Genomic DNA, 21015 nt, shown 5'->3' with positions numbered 1-21015 from the left:
TATGAGGAACACGAGGACCAATCCCATAAGACTGGCTTAGGGCACCCCTTCCCATATTAATAAATTTACTTCAGGACTCAGGCTTTATGTAAACTCAAATCCTTTAATTTTTATTAAACCAAATCCAAGAACTTTTCAATGTCTTACTAGAGGACTGCCTCACAACTGAACCCTCATTTCTGGAGGGGAGGAAACCACAGCTTCAGGGACATGACTGAAGTTTGGCCATGTCCCGTCATAAATGCTCCAACATCACCAGGGACAGAGGCTGTGAAAAGGAGAAAGGAAAAGAGTTAGAGAAGGGATCCAGGTAATCCTAGCCAGCCCTCCACCACTGGACACAGCTCAAGGGGTGTACACACACACCGCCCCCATCTCACTCAACATCAAGTGCCTGACAACATGCCAAAGCCCTGTCTGCAGCACTCGGACAAAGACAGGGTCGGGTTCTGTGCCCAGGAGTGCCGGCATCACCACGCAGGGCTGGCAGCATATGCTAACACAAGAGGCAGTAGGCATACCTGAAACTACACAGAGATTTGGCCAGGGAGAATCAACACACACACAAATGAGGGCATCGGTGGGTTTACAGGAAAGTGAGCTGTTTTTTTAGAAAACAGAAAATCGGCCCATACTCCAAGGGACACAGTTCTCTGCATCCTTTAAGGTCACAATTTGCATTCTCATAGTCATTTACATTACCAACGGCATTCCACGACTTAGCGCAGAGACACTGGAATGAAACATAAAGGGAGCAAAGGGCACACTGAATAGGAAATTTTTTTAGGGGGGGGTGGGGCGACTTTCAATTTCCCACCAGGAAAAAGGGGAAGAGGTATTCCCACTAGAGGAAAGCCCGAGAGCAGAAGCGAGTCATGGAGAACCTACGTCCTGTGTGAAATCGGGGATCGGGGGTTTAACAGGAAGGGCTGCTTCGCCAGCAGCCGCACGAAGATCAGCCCCACTCCCCGCCATTCGCCATCTCGAACCTCAGCGAGACGCCTTCTGCCCCACCTCCCTACGAAAGGTACTTCTTCAGCTCCTCCAGCACCACGTGAGGCTCCGGAAACTTGAGTTTGCGTGGGGGCCCCTTCTTAAGACCCGTCCAGAGCTCCGCGCCTGGGAAGAAAGGCCACGTGAAGCGCAACGGCTATGGAACCCTGCAGCCGTTCCCCGAAGCCACCGGGAGGCGGCGGTCTGGAGGCCCCCGCGCCCGGCCCGCACTCACTGCTGCCGTCGGCGCGCAGCAACGTCACCTCGAAGCTGCCCCTCCGCGGCCTGGCGGGGTTCACCTTCACCGTCAGCTCGGGGGCCTGCAGGCGCAGCGCCTGGCTCAGGGCCGCGGCGTTGCGCCCGTAGACTCGTCAGCTCGTGCTGTGGGGAGAGGGGCGAGGTCAGAGCCCGGCCCAGGCCTGCGGCGCCCGCGCCCCGCCGCGCCCCGGGCCGCTCACCAGTGCTCGATGACGACGCTCGGCCCCTCCACTCCCCCTTCCTGGCCGCCGGCCGGCTTCTCCCGCTTCTCGGCCGCAGCGGCCAGCGCCGCCTCGGCCTTCCGCTTCCTCCCGCGGGACGCCATGGCGCCTGGGGCCCGGCTGGGGACAGGGCACAGCCGCGGGCACAGGCCAGCCCGGCTCCGAGCGCCGAACCGCAGCCCAGGAACTCAGCTCCCGACGTGAAACCTCTTAAGCTGCGGCAAGCGTGGCGCAGGGCGCACACGTGGTCTGGAGGCGGGGCCGCGGGCGAAGCCGCGCTGCGCGCAGACGCGGGGAGGTGCGGAGCGCCGCGCCCAACCACCTGGCTGGGGGCCGGGTCGCTGTGAAAACAAGTCTTCACGCAGGCGTTTCTGTAACCGCGGCGCCAGCTTGAACGGTGTCCATCAGGACTGCTACCCAAAACTTCGCTCCTGGGACCCACGGATCAGTCCCAGACCGAGTGTACAGCTTAATTCTGGGGTTAAGTAAACTTTGTTACGGGTGCAAGGTTTTGATTTGAAGCTTGGATTGTTTCCTAGTCTTTAAAGCCAAGCCAATATTATATCTCCAATTCATTTTGAGCTTCTTCCAAGTTAATTGCTTAGATCTAACGTCGGTAATCATTCAGGATCCTTCATTAATATGAATAAAAGTAAATTTACTATTTTGTTTACATCATTGATTTTCAAGTGGGATGTTAGTAGGGTGTTAGTAATATCACCACCATTTGAGGAACATTTTTAAATGCATGCAAAGGTCCTGAGATTTTGACAAGCCTATCTATGTCTATTTTGAAAAGATGCCCAGGGATTTCTTAAGTCCTACTCATCCCTCATTTCCTCCCCCTTCTCTCTCATTAAGGTCTGTATTGTCATCATAATAATCTAGTAGATTCTTCAGTTCTGTTGGATAGCTACTCTTCAAAAGGGCTTCCCAGGTGGTAAGTGGTAGAATCCACTTGCCAATGCAGGAAACATGGGTGTGCTCCTGGGTTGGGAAGATCCCCTGGAGAAAGGAAATGGCAACCCACTCCAGTATTCTTGCCAAGGAAATGCCATGGACGGAGGAGCCTGGCAGACTAGTCCATAGGATGACTGAGCGACTAAACACCAACAGAGGGAAGACCCAAACCTGCAGCTGTCCACAGTGTGGGGACCTGTGTGCAGCATCTGATGAGCTAATCAGGATGGCCTTTGAAATGAAGAACATGGCAGAGTCCTCTGCAATTGCCTGGCTTTTCTAATGCAGGAGCGACCAACACTTCCACTTGTAATGCATGAATCACACACAAAGGCAAAATAAAGTAATTCTCAGTCTCTTTATTGTGCAAAACCATCAACTGGGTGTGGGGAGGATGCAGGAGGGTTAAATGAGCCATCGTCCAGGGCCCACCACACAAAGGAAGTCTCCAACTTCTATTCCCCTTCTTCCCAATCTTCATAAAATACGTAGATTATTCAGTAATCTTCAAAGAGAAAAGTCTGTGGTTGAAGGTTTTTCCTTGGGACCGGTCACAGGCTTACACTTTTTTAAGTACAGGCCAGACTAAGCCAGAAGGGCCTAAAGGAGTAAGATTCCTTGAGGGGAAAATCTCAGCACTAACTCTGCACCTTGGCCTGTTTGTTAGGGTTTAATCTAGGCTAAGTAGGCTGCGTGGCGCCACCGTGAGGAATGAGACCAGAGCCTGATGGAGACGTCGGGCAGCACATGGTGGCTGACGCACTGGCCCCGCTTGGAGGGCAAGCCTTCTCCCTCCACCAGACAAGATCTTTCCCTCCCTCCAGTGAAACAGCGGGCCGCAACAGTGGGGGCCTTCCGAGAGGGTGCCTGTCATTGCCCTGGATGCCTCTTAAAAGTCAGAAGCGATACCCTCCCCATCTAGGCATAGCCAAACAGGGGAAACATAAATAAAAGGCCCGGGTCTCAGGCAAGGCTTGTGGTTACACAAGGGCAGGGCCCCTGAGGTGCCGGGGACTGACAGGAGAGGAAGCACTGGAGCAGGGGTCCTATTTGTCCTTCTTGCTCTCCTCATCTGGCACGGCAGCAGGCACAGCGGCCACAGGCTGCTCCTCGGGGATCTTATCTCCAGCCTTTGACAGCTTCTTGGCCCGCTGATAGAGCTCATTCAAGTTGAATTCTCGGATCACATTCTCCTGTGCAAAAGGGACACACGCATCAGGGTCAAGCTGGAAGGGAGAGTCGTGTCTGGGAAGAAGTACAGTTGACCGTCGAACAGGGGTGTGGTTGGGGCACCGACCCTTTTGCAGTCAAAAATCCATGTATAACTATAGTCAGCCTTCTGCAACCACAGTCCGGCTCCAGCCGACCACGCAGGCTGCGCAGCACTGTAGTTTTTACTATTGAACAACATCCACACGAGCAGACCGACACAGTTCTGACTCGTTTGTGCAAAGGCCAACTGTATTTACACAGTCTAGGAAGGGAGGAAGCAAAGGACAGGAATCTAACCCAGATCTCTTTTTTTGGGGTACCTGAAAAAGTCAATTAATATTCACCTATTATGTGCCAGTCACTGTGCCAAGAATTATAGCTACATTATTTAATGTAATCTGCAAAACAAAACCTGTAAGCAAATGTTACCCTCTCCAATTTACTGCCAAGGAAACAGACTGTAAGAGCCACCGAGACTGAGTCTTAACTAATAACCGTTCCTTACTGCTATAATGTCTGGCACGTGGTAGGATAATTTGCTGAGTGAATCCATGAATGAGACCTAATAAACAGTCCACACTCTCAAAGCTTGTGGGCAAGTAGCAGAACTAGGAATCAAACCCAGGGTGCGCTCCAAACTGACCTCCTGTGAACCACCTGCCCGCTCATGTACCTCCGAGAACGTCCAAGAGACAGCCCGGCCCTTCTTGTCGATCTGCGGCCGCCGCATAACCTCCTTCCCACCTTGGAACAGGATCAGGGTAGGCAGCTGCTTGGTGAGGGGTGACGTGCTCACCTTGTACCTGCAGGATCCAGAAGGTTCTCTGTAAGTGCATCTGCGTGTATCGCCCCAGGGGAGCCCCTGCCCAGGCCCTCACATACCGTGTACTAACGTCAGTGTAGCGTCCAACGTCCACCTTCCCAAAATTCAGCCCCGTACAGTTGTATCTGGGAGGAATGTATTGTTTCACAAGATGAGAGAGAAGGAATCAATGAAACAGAGGCACAGATACCTGAGGGTGGGGCAGGAGTGCCTTTGGTTGCAGTGTGCAAAAACCAAGGGCAAACCAACGAGAGGGAAGGGACAATTTCTACCGCCCCTCCCTCTGTCCCACTCACTTGAGCGAGAGGTCAGCGTAGATAGGGGCAAATGACTGGCAGTCACTAGACCAGTTGGCGAAGAACTCCACGATCCAAGTGACCCTCTTGTCCCGCTCCAGCTCCTCCTGCCACACACAGAGAGGAAACGGTGAACTGAATTACACCGGCTCCTGGAAGATTCAGACTTTAGCACCTAACTCCTCATCTCGGCTTCCCCATACCTCTGTAGACCCCACAATGAACCAGTGCCCTTGACTTCCATCCTGAAGCACGGCTGTTCCTCTGAGTAGGGAGCGCAATGACAAAATCACCCCCAAGGCACCCAGGAACGGGGAAGAAGAGTACTCACATCAATGGTTTTGTCACTGAAGTACTTGATGTACTCAGGGCCCATATACAGGGGGGGTTTGCAGGTCATCAGGAACACTAAACACAGAAAAAGGGTGTCACAGGTGTTAACTGCAAAGTGGCACTCGCCATCTACCTCTGTAAGGATTAAGTCACACGCGCCCGCAGCTGCCGACCTTCAACACCCTCTGAAGGAGCTCAGGGTGCAGAGCAGAAACGAGGCGCCCTGCGCTCAGGGAAAAACTGGCAGTACGGGTCTTCCGATAGTTAAATATTCTCAGGAGCCAATTTTATGAGCTCAATTCGTGCATCTCCTCACATCTAGAAAAGCACCAAGATTCTTTATGGTGACAACGGTTTCTCGTGACTGGCAGAAAGCTTCATGAGACTAGCACACACTTTCTATAAAAACATATGCTGAGTGCATGTACTCCCCCCTTCGCCAAAATCAAATACACACTGTCCTTTCCTCCCACCTCTCTGGACCAGTTCCTCAGAGCTAACTGAGGTGCTGCCTCCCAGCCTGCAGGCCTCGTTTTCCCCCAATTAAAACTTACCTTGCAGCTCTCATGTTGTGCATGTTAAGTCAGCACAGAAAACATATAAGGCCTTGAGTAGGGGATTTACTTTCAAACCAACCCAAAGATTCCAAGTACCAAAGACTGCGTTTTGTAGACATACACAGACACATTCCCTTCCTCTTAAAATACAATCTCTGTAGGTTCTCACCATCTGAGTCTCACAGTTAATTGGTTATAAGCTATGGAAGACAGGTATGGAGAAACTGGTTTGGTGCTGGAATTTGGTTCCCACAACCAAGTCTTACACTCTCCTTACCTATGCAGAGTGTGATATAAAGCAGGCCCATACGGATATCCAGGCGGAAGAAAAGAATCGCATTGGCCACCTTACTAAACATGAAGATGTTGCCTACATGCTGTTCCACGGTGACTGAAACACAAAGATGTCAGAGGTCAGGCTGGGCTGCGTGCTCCCATGTTCTATTATTTGTCCCTCTCCTTGGAATACTTTGAAACGGGAGAGGGGGGAGAGGATAAAAGTCTAAGGGCAAATTCAGCCTTGGCAGAGAATGAGGGACAAGTTCACCAAGTTATGCCCCTCTCATAACATGAGGGGAAGACTCCGGAGGTCCTTGGTCTGAACTGCGGGAAACCACACTTACTGGACCTGCGGTTCTTCATCATCACGATGGCGCTGAGAAACATCAGGATCTCCACTTCTCTCTGGAACAGAATCAGAGCGTCAGGAATGGCATGAATGGAAACGATTTGGGTGACCAAGGGAGCCAAATATGTGATACAAACCAACAGAGAAAAAATGAACGAAGATCCAAACTGGGAATGCTAACAGTAGAGAAATGACAGGACTCAGCTAAGCAGCAGTGCTGGCTTCCCAGGTGCGCTAGTGGTACAGAACTCACCTGCCAACGCAGGAGACACAGAGGGGCGGGTTTAATCCTGGGTTGGGACAATCCCCTGGAGAAGGGCATGGCAACTCCAGTATTCTTGCCTGGAGAATCCCATGAACAGAGGAGCCTAGAGGGCTACCGTCCACGGGGTCGAAAAGAGTCAGACACAACTGAAGTGACTTAGCACGCACAAGGGGTAGTGGGGAAAACACCAGTCAGAAGATCCAGGCTCCAATTCTACCGCTACCACAAACTGCCTGTTGCCTTTCAGCAAAGTACTTCACCTGGGAGCACGGGCTTCCCTAACTGAGGATTAAAGAAGATAAGAAGTATGAAACAGTTATATAAAGTATATGGTGTAAAACTGTAAGATACTACAATCAACTCAGCATGACTCTGGTATAATATAACTTTCCCTGGTAAACTTTCTCAATCATTCCCATCAGTACAACAGATGGTTATTCCATTTGTTTGGTTTTAAGGTAAAACATTCCTCTCCACCTAATATTCAGTGATAATCCATGCACCTTGAATATAACCTGAGAGCTGAAGGAGGCCCTTCAAACCTCTCAGAGGGACTTTCAGTACCACTAGTGTGCTGTTCGTCCTCACCTTCCAGAAGGTAAGTTGCATGTGAGTTAAGTGAGACAGACAATGAAAATGACAAAGACGCAAACTTCAAAGAGTAAAGACTGCAGTGAAGAGTAACAAGGACTTTGTGAGAGATTGCACACGGGGAGGGCCTTCTGTAGACTGGAGGGTTTGAGGTGTTCCATACCTTTCTGTTAGTCATACAGGATCCAAATCATTATTTCAGACAGAACCAATTAACTGTGATTTACGGCTGGCAATCAGGGACCTAGGTTTTTAGCCTCAATCTCCAACAAAAAGCAACTGACTGGATTTAGAAATGGACATTGAATGTGTGGGGCGGGGGGTGTAGGTAGGAAATATGACAGACCTTAATAAATATTCCACCCGAGTAGAAATTAGGAAGAGTTTTCAAGAATGAAACTGGCTTTAAATTTATAATAGCCAGGACATGGAAGCAACCTAGATGTCCATCAGCAGATGAATGGATAAGAAAGCAGTGGTACATATACACAATGGAGTATTACTCAGCCATTAAAAAGAATACATTTGAATCAGTTCTAATGAGGTGGATGAAACTGGAGCCTATTATACAGAGTGAAGTAAGCCAGAAGGAAAAACACCAATACAGTATACTAACGCATATATATGGAATTTAGAAAGATGATAACAATAACCCTGTGTACGAGACAGCAAAAGTGACGCTGATGTATGGAACAGTCTTATGGACTCTGTGGGAGAGGGAGAGGGTGGGAAGATTTGGGAGAATGGCATTGAAACATGTAAAATATCACGTATGAAACGAGATGCCAGTCCAGGTTCAAGGCACGATACTGGATGCTTGGGGCTGGTGCACTGGGACGACCTGGAGGGATGGTATGGGGAGGGAGGAGGGTTCAGGAGGGGGAGCACATGTATACCTGTGATGGATTCATTTTGATGTTTGGCAAAACTAATACAATTACGTAAAGTTTAAAAATAAAATAAAATTTTTTAAAAAAAGTGGCTTTTATAATTATGCAAAGATTTAAAAGAGAATTATGCCCAATCAGGAGACCAAAGACAGGACTAAAAGGAATATACTCTAAAGACAGAATGCGTCTGTGGTAAAGACCAGCCATGTATACTCCAAACCTTACTTCCTTCTTCTCCTGGACATACTGCATCTAGGGAGAACTGTGTGACCAGCACTCCTAAACGCACTGTGAGCAGAAGTGACGCACCACTTCTGTGCCCAGGCAGTTAAGAAAGGGGATGCACATCCTTGCAGGACAGCTTTCTTTCTCCACCTGCTGGCATGGTGCTGGGATGATCTTAAGGCCATCAGTAGGAGACAGGACGAGACTGGGTTCCAGAATAACTGCATAAACAAGAGCTCCCTTGGTTGTTTGCTTGTTTATTCACCGTTTTAAACTTTTTTTTAAAGCTAATTTTATCTTTACTTGTTTTTGGCTGTGCCGGGCCTTTGTTGCTAGGCGGGCTTTTCCCTCATGGGGGTGAGCAGGCTTCTCACTGGGGTGGCCCCCTCATTGCAGAGCAGGAGTTCTAGGGCACGTGGGCTTCAGGAAAGCAGTGCGGCTCCCGGGCTCCAGAGCACAGGCTCAGTAGCTATGCGCACCAGCTGAGCTGCGCCACACCACGTGGAATCCTTCCTGACTGGGGATCAAACCTGTGTCTCTTGCATTGACAGGTGGATTCTTTACCACTGAGTAACCAGCGTAGCCCTGTTTCAAACTTTTTATTAAGGAAATTCTCAAACACACACCAAATCAGAGAGGATACTGAAGGGTGGCAGAATACGCCACTCCCAAGTACGCCATTTTGGCATAAGGATTATTTTGAGTCTAAAGGCAACTGATGAGAAGTAAAATAAAGAAAAGCTCCATGCCCTTCCCTTACGTGTCTAAGAGTAGGACAAAAATTTACCTTCTTTACCAAGGACAAAACTAATCAGGGGAGATAACTTTAGATGCTATCAGCCTGGAGATAGCGCCAGAGGGATCTACTGTAACAAACTCGCCTTTATCTACCATCAGTTTACCTTTCCAATTTTCAGCTCCTGCAAACCTAAAACTCCTTCCTTCTTCATCCTGTCATTTCTCCACAAATCTATTGTTCTTTGTTGAAGATGCCATATAAGCTGGAATTCTAAGCCTCTTTGTCACTGATTTTTCCCTGGGTATCTCCCTTGTACATAAGTTACACATGTTAATAAATGTGTTTGTATTTTAATTGACTTCAATCTGTCTTTTATTACAGTAGTCTCAGGCAAGACCTCAGAAGAGCAAAGGGAAAATTATCTTCCGCCTCCTACAATACCTTAGTAAACCCCTAATACTCAGTTTCAATAATAATATTTTGCCAATATGGCAAAATATTTCATCTACACTACCCATTTCTTTTGCTGAAGAAACTTAAAAGCAAATTGCAACTGTATCATTTTGACTATAAAGATTTCAGTACATACTGCTTACAGATAAGAACTTCTTTCTTAAACTAAAATACCATTATCATATCTAACAAAATTAATACTACTTCCTTGTTGTTATCTAATACTTGGCCCTTATTCAAATTCAAAGGTTGTGGGTGTATGTGCTTACACACTCAGTCCTGTCTGACTCTTTGCAGCCCCATGTACTGAAGCCTGCCAGGCTCCTCTGTCCATGAGATTTCCCAGGCAAGAATACTGGAGTGGGTTGCCATTTCCTTCTGCAGAGGATCTTCCCAACCCAGGGATCAAACCCTAGTCTCTGCACTGGCAAGTAGATTCTTCACTGCTGAGCCACCAGGGAAGTCACATCCTTGCTAACACTATCTACCTTAATACTGTAACTTCCAAATCACCAGGCTAAATGAGTAAAACACAGATTTTCCAGGAAGACAAACAGTTATGAGTACTATATAGTTAAAAAAAATAACAGAGTAAAAAGAAAACATAACACCTTCCAGTATTTTGCATATAATTAGGGAAGAGTATTCAGAGAAATTAATTGCATAAAAAGTCCCTTTTATAAAAATCTTTATTTCCATCCACTTACATGTTTGAGTCTTATTTTGGTTAAAGTGGGATAGATAAAAATAGGATCTTTTGAAGAAGATGGCTACATCTGAGCTAATTAATAACACTGGGAAAGGATAGAGTATGAAAAAGTGTGAAGAATAAAAAGTAAGGAAGCAGGTTCTGTTAAAGTTCAAGACTCATTTGGGCCTTTGGGAAAAAAAGACAAAAACTCAGGTGACTGTCTTTCCTCAGTACATGTATGTGGCTATTCAGCAGAGGGCAGAAAGCTTCATTTTACACTTTTTTTTTCCCCCTTAAAACATGCAGAATCTTAGTTCCCTGACCAGCGATGGAACCCAGGCCCCCTGCAAGTTAAGTACAGAGTCTTAACCCCTGGACTACCAGGGAAGCCCCTCAAGTTATTTTTCTGAGTGGTCCCTCCATTCCAGTTCAGGGAGGACTGCAAGAGGCTTGAGACGGATTTCTTTACGTTTTTTTTTTTTTTTTTTTTTTTACAATTCCATTTCCATAGGCCTAACAATTTTATTTATTTTTACATCCGGCAGTATGCGGCACAGAGCCCAGCACACAGTCCGCCCTGTGAGACTGTTAACTTAATTTTAAGAAACGGCTGTGTGCTGTTACCATGGCTGAAGACTGGTTGCAAATCCTCGTCGCTCACTAGTTGTGTGACCTTGGACGAATCTCCTAACCACGCCAAGATCCGTTTCTTCATCAATGAAACGAGAATACCAGAGATACTACTTGCCTTGTACAACTCACTGGTTCCTCAACAGGCTTTACTAACGAGCAACACTGGAGGAGAGTGCGAGTGCCCAGTTTGGGGAGGACTCTGGTCGAGCATGGACTGGGCGGTGGGAAGGAGCTTGGACTCAAAAGGCAGAAGGCTTAGACTGTTGGGCGAGCTAACCGGCTGCTTTCCCACCCTAAACCAGAGGAGGTTTAGGCTGGATAACAATCCACGCCCTACACTCTTAGTAGTCTGTCAAGTCCGCTAAGAGGCCCGGAACCTGAGGCGTTCTCAAAACGGCCAGCCTCGGGGCTCCCGGCTGCGACCACCAGGGCGGGGACAGTCAAGGTCGTGGGGTCCCGAGGAGGGGGTCGCTCACCCAGTCAAAGTCACACGGGTTGCCGTCTTCGCGTTGCGTGGGGAGACTTTCACAGACAGGGGGCAGCTTCCTCACGAGTAGGAAGGCAGCAGAGAGCAGGGCTGACAAAAAGTAGTAAGGTCGGGCCAGCCATCGTGAAAGTCGCGGGACCGAATACACGAGAGCAATCAAAGGCGCTAGGACCGCCATCTTTCCGGCCCCCTGAGGCGCCGGCCGCTCTCTTCGGCTTCCGTAGGTCTGGTCCCGCCTCTCTCACCATTGAAGGTTTCCATTGGGCCAAGTGTCAGATGCCCCGCCTCTGGACCCGGAACTAGATCTCTGATTGGCCCCTACGGCAGGTAAGGAAGGTGAGAAAGGGGTTTGATATGTTATTGGCTAACCTAACTGTCGCTTTTTCTACCTAAGTCATTTCATTGGTTTCAAGCGATTGTTGCGAGCGGAGGCCTCGGAAAATTTAATGAAGTTAAGGAGTATTTCCGGAACGTTCTCAGAAGGCGACGGATGTCGTTGCCGGAAGAAGGTAGGCAGGGCCAGAGGCAGTCCAATGGTAAACGGCTCCTGGAGGAAAAGGGCAGTACCCGGTGAAAAGATTAACCAATGAGAATCATAACGCCAGACACCGGGACGGCGCTGGGGCGGAGGGGACGATGGAGAATTTCACGGCGCTGTTCGGGGCCCAGGCTGACCCGCCACCTCCCCCAGCGGCACTCGGCTTCGGACCCGGGAAGCCGCCCCCTCCGCCGCCGCCGCCTCCGGGCGGGGGGCCTGGTCCGGCCCCGCCCCCGACCGCCGCCTCGGCCCCTCCCGGGAGCGACAAGTCGGCGGCAGGCTGCGGCCCCTTCTACCTAATGAGGGAGCTGCCAGGTGAGTCCGAGGCGCGGCCGAAGCCGGCCAATCTGATCGCCGCGAGGTGGGGCTGGGCGTGGCTCCTAGACGCCAAGGGAGGTGAGGGGTAGCCCGGGCGGCGGGTTCGGAGATTTCGGAACTCCGTGTCGGAAAGGACTGCGAATTCACGGCCAAAGGCACGACAGGAATTCTCGGGATGGACTGGGAATGAGAAGAATGGGGCTCTGTGGCCGCCTTTCACGCTCCGCCCTGCCTCTGACCCTGACGGTGGTTTTGTGACTCCCTAAAAATTACTCTGGTGGTTCAGATGGTAAAGAATTCGCCTGCAATGCGGGAGACCGGGGTTTGAGCCCTCAGGCGGGAAGATCCCCTGGAGAAGGGAAAGGCTACCCACTCCAGTATCCCTGCTTGGAAAATTCCATGGACGGAACAGCCTGGCGGGCTACAGTCGATGGGGTCTCAGAGAGTTGGACACGACTGAGCGGCTAACTCTGAAAAAGCACCCAGGGTTCGAGTTTGGAATTTGAGAGTCCTGATTTAACATCCTTGCGGACCTAGTTCCTCATCTGCTTCCAACTTCCTGTTGGTTTGTTGCCTTTTTTCTCTGGGCCTGGAAACAAGTGAATAGAACTGGACCAGATTCTTTCCTCATCTGTTGGAACAAGTGAATAGAATTGGACCAGATTCTTTCATTCAAAAAATATTTCGTTGAGCACCTATTCTGTGTACCAAGGGGTACTGTACACTGAAGATACAGCTGTGAACAAGGCTGACAATATCCTTGCCTGTTTGGGAGTTTACGTGCCCATGGAGGAGGCAAAAGGTACAGGGTGAAATCGCATAGCAGTTATGGCTGTAGGAAAAAAAAAATGTGATAAAGATTTAAGGGAACGGAACTGAGAAGGCAATGGCACCCCACACCAATACTCTTGCCTGGAAAATCCCATGGACGGAGGAGCCTGGTAGGCTGCAGTCCATGGGGTCGCTGAGGGTAGGACAGGACTGAGCGACTTCACTTTCACTTTTCACTTTCATGCATTGGAGAAGGAAATGGCAACCCACTCCAGTGTTCTTGCCTGGAGAATCCCAGGGACGGGGGAGCCTGGTGGGCTGCCGTCTATGGGGTCGCACAGAGTCAGACACGACTGAAGCGACTTAGCAGCAGCAGCAGCTGCTTTAGCTAGAGTGATCAGAGAAGCTCTCTCTGAGTAGGTTACTTTAGAGTTAAAATGTAAGCGCAGAGAAAGAGCTAGCCATTCATGAGTGGGAGAAGGGATAACTGGATACAAAAAAAAAATTGAAATCAACAGCCCCAATGTGAGAAAAATCTTGTAATGTTTGAGGGACAGAAGATCAGCTGGACTCCAGTAAAGTGAACAGAGGAGTGATAGGAGATAAAGTGAGAGTGGTAGGCAGAGGCCTGTATTACACATTTAGATTTTAACGTAGTATTGACCAGAAACATGTCAATACATTTTTTAGAGAGTGAAACCATTAACATCACTGTGGGAAGTTGTTAACGCTTAAAATTGATCAAGGATTCAGTATACAACTTATCATTGACATTATCATTTGCATTTTGCTCTGTTAGGTTTTTATTCCAGCCTTGTGCACCTTATAAACACAAGTTTATTTTCATAAAATTTTAAAAAGTGACACATCATGAAATTTTGAGTGAAGAAAATTTTTTCAGTGAATTTTATGCAGATACGTTCTCTTATTGTCCAAGCAACATATTTACTAGTGTTTCAGAAGATGATAGTTGTTCCGAATATAGTTCTGATTCAGACGATGTAACTATTAGACCAACAAAGAGACAAAAAACCTTAGTGATTGTTTTCTGATTCGGAAAGTGCAAATGAAACTCATGGTGCTGGAGAAGACTTTACAGGTGTGTCAGCTGTAATTATTGAATGTAATAATGCAAAGGACTTCCCTGGTGGCTCAGACGGTAAAGCGTCTGTCTACAATGCAGGAGACCCGGGTTCGATCTCTGGGTTGGGAAGATCCCCTGGAGAAGGAAATGGCAATCCACTCCAGTACTATTGCTTGGAAAATCCCATGGTCAGAGGAGCCTGGTAAGCTATAGTCCATGGGGTCGCAAAGTGGTGGTGAAATAGCTGAATTAATTATCGCGTTAGTTTGTGCAAAAATCCCCCTTTCAGTGATGTTACTGCTTAGTGGTCCAGGAAAGAGATGGTTTGGACTAGGCGATAGCAATGGAGGAAAGAAGTAAATGGATGCAGGATAAATGTTAGAGGTAGAACTGACAGGAATGAAGGATTGAATATAGAAGTGGAGGAGAGAGGAATTGAGGATGATTTCGAATTTTTGGCTTGAATAACAGGGTTGATGGTAGTGCTGAGGTCAGGAAAGAACAAGTTTGAGGAGGTGGAGATCAAGTCATTTTAGACGTTAGTCTCGGGGACGTCTTTCAGTTCATCCCACGTCCATAGCTTTGACTGTACGGACCTTTATCAGCAAAATGTCTCTGCTTTTTTAAAATGCTGTCTAGGTTTATCATAGCTTTCCGTTCAAGAAGTAAGCGTCTTTTAATTTCATGGCTGCAGTCACCATCTGCAGTGATTTTGGAGCCCAAGAAAATAAGTCTGTCACTGTCTGCGTTGTTTCTCCATCTATTTGCCATGAAGTGATGGGACCTGATGCCATGATCTTAGTTTTTTCAGTGCTGAGTTTTAAGCCAACTTTTTCACTCTCTTTCACCCTCATCAAGAGGCTCTGTAGTTCTTCTTCACTTTCTGCCATTAGAGTGGTGTCATCTATCTGAGGTTGTTGCTCTTTATCCTAGCAGTCTTGATTCCAGCTAGTGATGTTTCAGTAAGACGTTTATACGTTCAACCACGAATGTAAGTCGAAGGAATTTGAGCTTTTTCCTGAGGGAATGGGAAACCATTAAGATTTTTGAACTGAGTACAGCTTCGAAAGGTATCTGGAGAATATGGGTGCCAGGTACTAAAATAAAGGAACCACGAGTGAGGTGGGGAGATTCGGAGGTACAGAGTCCACGGAATCCCCTGACAGTCCGGTGGTCAGGGTGCCGTGCTTCTGCAAGGGGTTTGATCCACGGTCAGGGAGCTACAATCCCATAAGCCTCCTGGTGCAGCCAAAAAAAAAAATGAATCTGCAATGAATTAAGAGAATGTTGGAAATGGAAGATTAGTTTTCAGGAGTGGAATCAGGACTGAGGAGAGAGATTTATAAATCATCTTCATAGAACTGATGGGCAAAACAGAACATCGGATGGACTCTTTTAGGTTAAAGAATTTAGAAAAAGCACAGAGTGGGGAAACGGAAGGAGGCAGTGCTGATATGAGAAGCACTGGGCCCCTGAGCCTCCTGCCCATTCTTCAGCAACAGCTGGCGCAGAAGACAGCGCAACAGAATAGGGTAAGGCCTGTCAACAGGGAGGGAAAATAGCGTGTTCATTTAATGTTTATGGAGCACCGGTGACACATGAGTGAACAAGGCATTTTTCTCAGCTCTCGGTGGGCTGATAGCTCAGAAGCTGAGTTTTCTCAAGTGAATGGTTATAAGCAAGTCACTTCTGTCATTTGGACCCCGCGTGTTCATCATAACTAGACTGTGAAGTTGTAGGTTAGATACTTCTACTCTCACCACTGGACCCTTGTTAAATTACTAAGAGGAGAGTGAAAAAGCTGGCTTGAAATGCAACATTCAAAAAAACGAAGATTGTGGCATCCAGTCCATCACTTCATGGCAAATAGAAGGGGAAAAAGTGGAAGCAGTGACAAATTTTATTTTCCTGAGCTCCAAAATCACTGCAGATGGTGACTGCAGCCATGAAATTAAAAGGCACTTGCTCCTTGGAAGGACAGCTGTGGCAAACCTAGGCAGTGTACCCAAAAGCAGAGACATCACTTTGCTGACAGAGGTCTGTCTAGTCTAGTCAAAGCTGTGGTTTTTCCAGTGGTCATGTATGGATGTGAGTTGGACATAAAGAAGGCTGAGCACCAAAGAGTTGATGCTTTTGAACTGTGGTGTTGGAGAAGATTCTTGAGAGTCCCTTGGACTGCAAGGAGATCCAACCAGTCCATCCTAAAGGAAATCAACCCTGAATATTCGTTGGAAGGAGTGACGCTAAAGCTGAAGCTCCAATACTTTGGCCACCTGATGGAAAGAGCCAACTCATTGGAAAAGACCCTGATGCTGGGAAAGACTGAAGGGACAAGAGAAGAGGGCGGCAGAGGGTGAGATAGTTGGACGCATCGCTGACTCGATGGACATGAGTCTGAGCAAACTCCAGGAGACAGTGAAGCACAGGGGAGTCTGGCGTGCTGTGGTCCACAGGGTCTCAAAGAGTTGGACACGACTTAGTGACTGAACAGCAACAACAGCAATTCTTTGAAAAAAGTCAGCCATGAAATGTTTATACTGATGATGCCTTCTACTTACAGACTTTATACTTTTCAATATGTTTTCATTTGAACCTTGAAAAAACATTGTTTTTTTTTTTAAACATTAAGTTTAACATTATGATAGCTTCCATAGATAAGCAGAAACAGGCATATACAGGATTATAATTTTAGTTGCCCAACTTCTAATCAGACATTTCTTTCTTCTAGGCAGAGCTATCATATCTGGTATTATAGGAAGAATAAAGATGGTGGTAACAAAAGTTACCAGCAGTAGCTAGAAAAATCTGTTTTTCTCTGTAAAGGTGACTGGAGTTTCTTGCTAGTTTAAAAAAAAAAGGAAGCAAGACACTCACCACTGGGTAATGCTATGCTATGCTATGCTATGCTAAGTCACTTCAGTCGTGTCCGACTCTGTGCGACCCCATGGACGGCAGCCCACCAGGCTCCCCCGTCCCTGGGATTCTCCAGGCAAGAACACTGGAGTGGATTGCCATTTCCTTCTCCAGTGCATGGAAGTGAAAAGTGAAAGTGAAATCGCTCAGTCCTGTCCGACTCTTAGCGACCCCATGGATTGCAGCCTACCAGGCTCCTCCGTCCATGGGATTTTCCAAGCAAGAGTACTGTAATAGTCGGCCTTAAGCATGGTTGTAGCTGAGCTGTGAAGTTAAATTATTCTAGTCACAGCCAGAAGTATTAACTTCTCATTAGCATATTGATGAAACACAGAGCAATGTTTAGCACAGATTATAAGCACTGTATGTTATTACTCTGGTTAGACTGTCTCCTTGATTGGGTTAAAGCGGTTTCCACCACTGCCCTATTTGGATTTTTGCCTATTTTTTCTCCTCATTCCAACCTACCATTCTATAGTATAGTATTTTTAGTGTTTGTTATGTGTTATTTATTCTTGCTATTTCTTACTCAAAAATAACTTTTCTTTATTGGCAATTCTAATTTAAAGATTCCTTATTTAGGTTAAAATATAGTCTTTCACTTTCCCTTCTAGGTCAGTGAATTAAAAAAAAAATCTTTATTTTTGGAAAAGACCCTGATGCTGGGAAAGATTGAGGGCAGGAGAAGAGGGCTACAGAGGATGAGATGGTTGGATGGCATCACCAACTGAGTGGACATCAATTTGAGCAAACTCCGGGAGATAGTGAAGGACAGGGGTCGCAGAGTCAGACGCGACTGAACAGCTACACAACAGCTCTTGGAACTGATTCTTCTCCTTTCTCTTCTCCCTGTATCCTCCAGGCAGCACGGAGCTGACAGGCAGCACTAACCTGATCACACACTACAACCTGGAGCATGCCTATAATAAATTCTGTGGGAAGAAAGTGAAGGAGAAGCTGAGTAACTTCCTGCCCGACCTACCCGGGATGATTGATCTGCCTGGTTCCCATGACAACAGCAGCCTGCGCTCCCTCATTGAGAAGCCCCCTATCCTTGGGGGCTCTTTCAATCCCATCACAGGGACCATGCTGGCTGGCTTCCGCCTGCACACTGGCCCGGTGCGTGCCCTCCTGGGGAGGAGGGGGGCAGGGGGGAGGCCCGGTGCGTGCCCTCCTGGGGAGGACAGGGGCAGAGGGGAGGCCCGGTGCATGCCCTCCTGGGGAGGAGGTGGGCAGGGGGGAGGCCTGCTGCGTGCCCTCCTGGGGAGGAAGAGGGCAGGGGGGAGGCCCGGTGCGTGCCCTCCTGGGGAGGAGAGGGGCAGAGGGGAGGCCCGGTGCGTGCCCTCCTGGGGAGGAGGGGGGCAGAGGGGAGGCCCAGTACGTGCCCTCCTGGGGAGGAGAGGGGCAGGGGGGAGGCCAGTGCGTGCCCTCCTGGGGAGGTGGGGGGCAGGGGGGAGGCCCGGTGCGTGCCCTCCTGGGGAGGAGGGGGGCAGAGGGGAGGCCCAGTACGTGCCCTCCTGGGGAGGAGAGGGGCAGGGGGGAGGCCAGTGCGTGCCCTCCTGGGGAGGTGGGGGGCAGGGGGGAGGCCCGGTGCGTGCCCTCCTGGGGAGGAGAGGGGCAGAGGGGAGGCCCGGTGCGTGCCCTCCTGGGGAGGAGGGGGGCAGGGGGGAGGCCCGGTGCGTGCCCTCCTGGGGAGGAGAGGGGCAGCGGGGAGGCCCGGTGCGTGCCCTCCTGGGGAGGTGGGGGGCAGGGGGGAGGCCTGCTGCGTGCCCTCCTGGGGAGGAAGAGGGCAGGGGGGAGGCCCGGTGCGTGCCCTCCTGGGGAGGAGAGGGGCAGAGGGGAGGCCCGGTGCGTGCCCTCCTGGGGAGGAGAGGGGCAGAGGGGAGGCCCGGTGCGTGCCCTCCTGGGGAGGAGAGGGGCAGAGGGGAGGCCCGGTGCGTGCCCTCCTGGGGAGGAGGGGGGCAGGGGGGAGGCCCAGTACGTGCCCTCCTGGGGAGGAGAGGGGCAGGGGGGAGGCCAGTGCGTGCCCTCCTGGGGAGGAGAGGGGCAGAGGGGAGGCCCGGTGCGTGCCCTCCTGGGGAGGTGGGGCTAGGGACGGAGGCCCGAAGGCTTCACGATGGTGGTCCTCCCCACGTCTGTACCTAACATACTGCGCAGAGCAGGTGATGGGAGCAGAGCAGATGACGGGAAGGGGGTTTCCGCCCGCTGGTCACTCAGCCCTTCCTTCGGCTCCTTCAGTTGCCGGAGCAGTGCCGCCTGATGCATATTCAGCCGCCTAAGAAGAAGAATAAGCAGAAGCACAAGCAGAGCCGCACCCAGGACCCCGTCCCCCCAGGTAAGAAGCTGTTGTCTTCCAAGCTGGAAAGCCACATGCTCTGAGTCTGGTTTGACCTTCCTCAGTTAAAAGCTCAGTTAAGTTCCTCATGAGCCCTGGACTCCCAGCTTCTCCTTAGAGAAAAAGCTGACATAATGCAGCCCCCCGGGCAGGCGGGAACTCGGGCCGGGGCTTCAGCGGAGCCTCTGAACGCGTCCTGGTTGCGCGGAGAGAAGCAGCGCCCTGGACTAGGGGTTTTCCTCACATCCCAGAGCTCTAGCGTGCAGAATTTGGGGCCCGACCCGTGACGGGCACCTCGTATCCCCCCCAGAGACGCCGTCTGATTCAGATCACAAGAAGAAGAAAAAGAAAAAAGAAGAGGACCCTGAGCGGAAGAGGAAGAAGAAAGAAAAGAAGAAGAAGAAGGTGCGGTAGGAGCCTGTGGCGGCGGCCCGTGAGTCCCTGTCGGGCCCTCGGTAGAGGTCCCTCCTCTTCCTCTGCCCTCCTTTCCTTCCAGAACCGACACAGCCCAGAGCACCCTGGGATGGGCAGCTCTCAGGCCAGCAGCAGCAGCAGCCTCCGCTAAGGGCCGGCGGACCCTGCCAGGAGGACTTCCCTGCTGGGCTGGAGGCGGCCCGGGTCAGCGCCGGGTGCAGGGATGGAAGCCGGTCAGCCGGAGGAGCCTACAGGGACAGGCTGGGCTCCCGGCGGCCTCCACCCGCCTCGCTTTCTCGCGGACACCTCTTCCCCTCCCAGGAAGCTTTCTGTTCACCTCTTGTGTGCAGTTTGTCTGATGTAGGACTTGGTCTGATTTGTTAGGATTTTTATTCTCTTAAAATTGCATTTATCAAACTGGCTGAAGCGTGGCTGCCTGTCAGGAGGTAAGTGCCTTTCCGTGGGAGTCAGGGTATAAGCCAAGGTGTGCTGAGGTCTGAGGGGGCTCGGACCTTGCATGGGATGGTCTCCTCAGCAGGTGGGGCAGCCGCCCGAGACCGGGGAGCAGGGTCCAGAAGCGGAGTGCGCCGACGCCTTCCTGCCCCAGGCTCGTTACCTCCCTGTCTCTAAGGTTGCCAGCTAGTGCCTGGGTGACCTTCCTGCTTAAGGCCGGCTGTGTCCTAGGTCAGTTCATGTGGCAACTCGGTAGTTGATGGAGCGAGCACCCAAGAAGTGAATTTCAGCAAGGTTGCTTCTTGGTCAACCCTGTGGTTTTTTTAAAAAAAATAAATTTCTTGCAAGCAAAGGTAAATGATTCTCTTTATAATAAGAACTACTTTTGATTTTTGTCACTCCTTAAGACAGTGAAATTATTTGGCTGATGTGAATGCCTATCTAAGCTTCTAAGACAACAAAAGGCAGCCTAAACTAGCGAGCTCCCAAATCTTTGGCTACCTGATGCAAAGAGCCAACTCAGTGGAAAAGATGCTGATGCTAGGAAAGATTGAGGGCAAGAGAAGGGACCAGCAGAGGACGAGAGGGTTGGTTGGGTGGCATCACTGACTCATGGACGTGACTTTGAGTGAACTTGGAGAGACAGTGGAGGACAGGGAAGTATGGCATGCTGCAGTTCAAGGGGTCGAAGAGAGTCCGATGCGACCAAGTGACTGAACAAGGTAAAGTAAATCCCTTCAGTGTTTGCAGCAGGCCAGGCAAGCAGAAGCTACCACGAGAGCCCCAGCCGATGTCGTCTTGACCTAAGCCCAGCGTGGCATGGCTGAAATCCACTGGGATGAGCCCCAGGGTTGATCCTAGAGTAGCAGATGGAAAACCACTCATTCTGCTCATGTTACCCTAGGATTTCAGAGCGAGGGTTTACAGACTTCAG

The 21015-nt window shown here is 49.8% G+C and overlaps 3 protein-coding genes across 5 annotated transcripts; 1 reads left to right on the top strand and 2 right to left on the bottom strand.

Annotated features, from left to right (window-relative positions):
• Nucleotides 1-83: 83 nt before the first annotated feature.
• Nucleotides 84-1723, bottom strand: SELENOH (selenoprotein H). Of its 2 annotated transcripts, none has more exons than NM_001164092.1 (4): nucleotides 1452-1723; nucleotides 1229-1374; nucleotides 990-1119; nucleotides 84-268 (listed from the first exon to the last, which is right to left on the bottom strand). In NM_001164092.1, the coding sequence occupies exons 1-3, from the start codon at nucleotides 1574-1576 to the stop codon at nucleotides 1019-1021; spliced, it is 372 nt and encodes a 123-aa protein (NP_001157564.1). In that variant the 5' UTR covers nucleotides 1577-1723; the 3' UTR covers nucleotides 84-268; nucleotides 990-1018. The 2 variants fall into 2 exon arrangements, with proteins under 2 accessions (NP_001157564.1, NP_001308256.1); NM_001321327.1 differs by having other exon boundaries at nucleotides 1015-1119.
• Nucleotides 1724-2771: 1048 nt separating this feature from the next.
• On the bottom strand, nucleotides 2772-11468 carry TMX2 (thioredoxin related transmembrane protein 2). Of its 2 annotated transcripts, none has more exons than XM_005200957.3 (8): nucleotides 11245-11468; nucleotides 6277-6337; nucleotides 5931-6044; nucleotides 5095-5171; nucleotides 4764-4870; nucleotides 4527-4592; nucleotides 4318-4447; nucleotides 2772-3625 (listed from the first exon to the last, which is right to left on the bottom strand). In XM_005200957.3, the coding sequence occupies exons 1-8, from the start codon at nucleotides 11431-11433 to the stop codon at nucleotides 3479-3481; spliced, it is 891 nt and encodes a 296-aa protein (XP_005201014.1). In that variant the 5' UTR covers nucleotides 11434-11468; the 3' UTR covers nucleotides 2772-3478.
• A 395-nt stretch (nucleotides 11469-11863) lies between these two features.
• On the top strand, nucleotides 11864-20460 carry MED19 (mediator complex subunit 19). The gene is made up of 5 exons (NM_001105348.1): nucleotides 11864-12108; nucleotides 17742-17998; nucleotides 19118-19214; nucleotides 19525-19619; nucleotides 19711-20460. Exons 1-5 carry the CDS (start codon nucleotides 11892-11894, stop codon nucleotides 19777-19779), a joined length of 735 nt encoding a protein of 244 aa, NP_001098818.1. The 5' UTR covers nucleotides 11864-11891; the 3' UTR covers nucleotides 19780-20460.
• Nucleotides 20461-21015: the final 555 nt, after the last annotated feature.

Source organism: Bos taurus, chromosome 15 (genome assembly GCF_002263795.3).
Source record: "Bos taurus isolate L1 Dominette 01449 registration number 42190680 breed Hereford chromosome 15, ARS-UCD2.0, whole genome shotgun sequence".
NCBI lineage: Eukaryota > Metazoa > Chordata > Mammalia > Artiodactyla > Bovidae > Bos > Bos taurus.
This window is presented reverse-complemented; position numbering and strand designations above follow the sequence as displayed.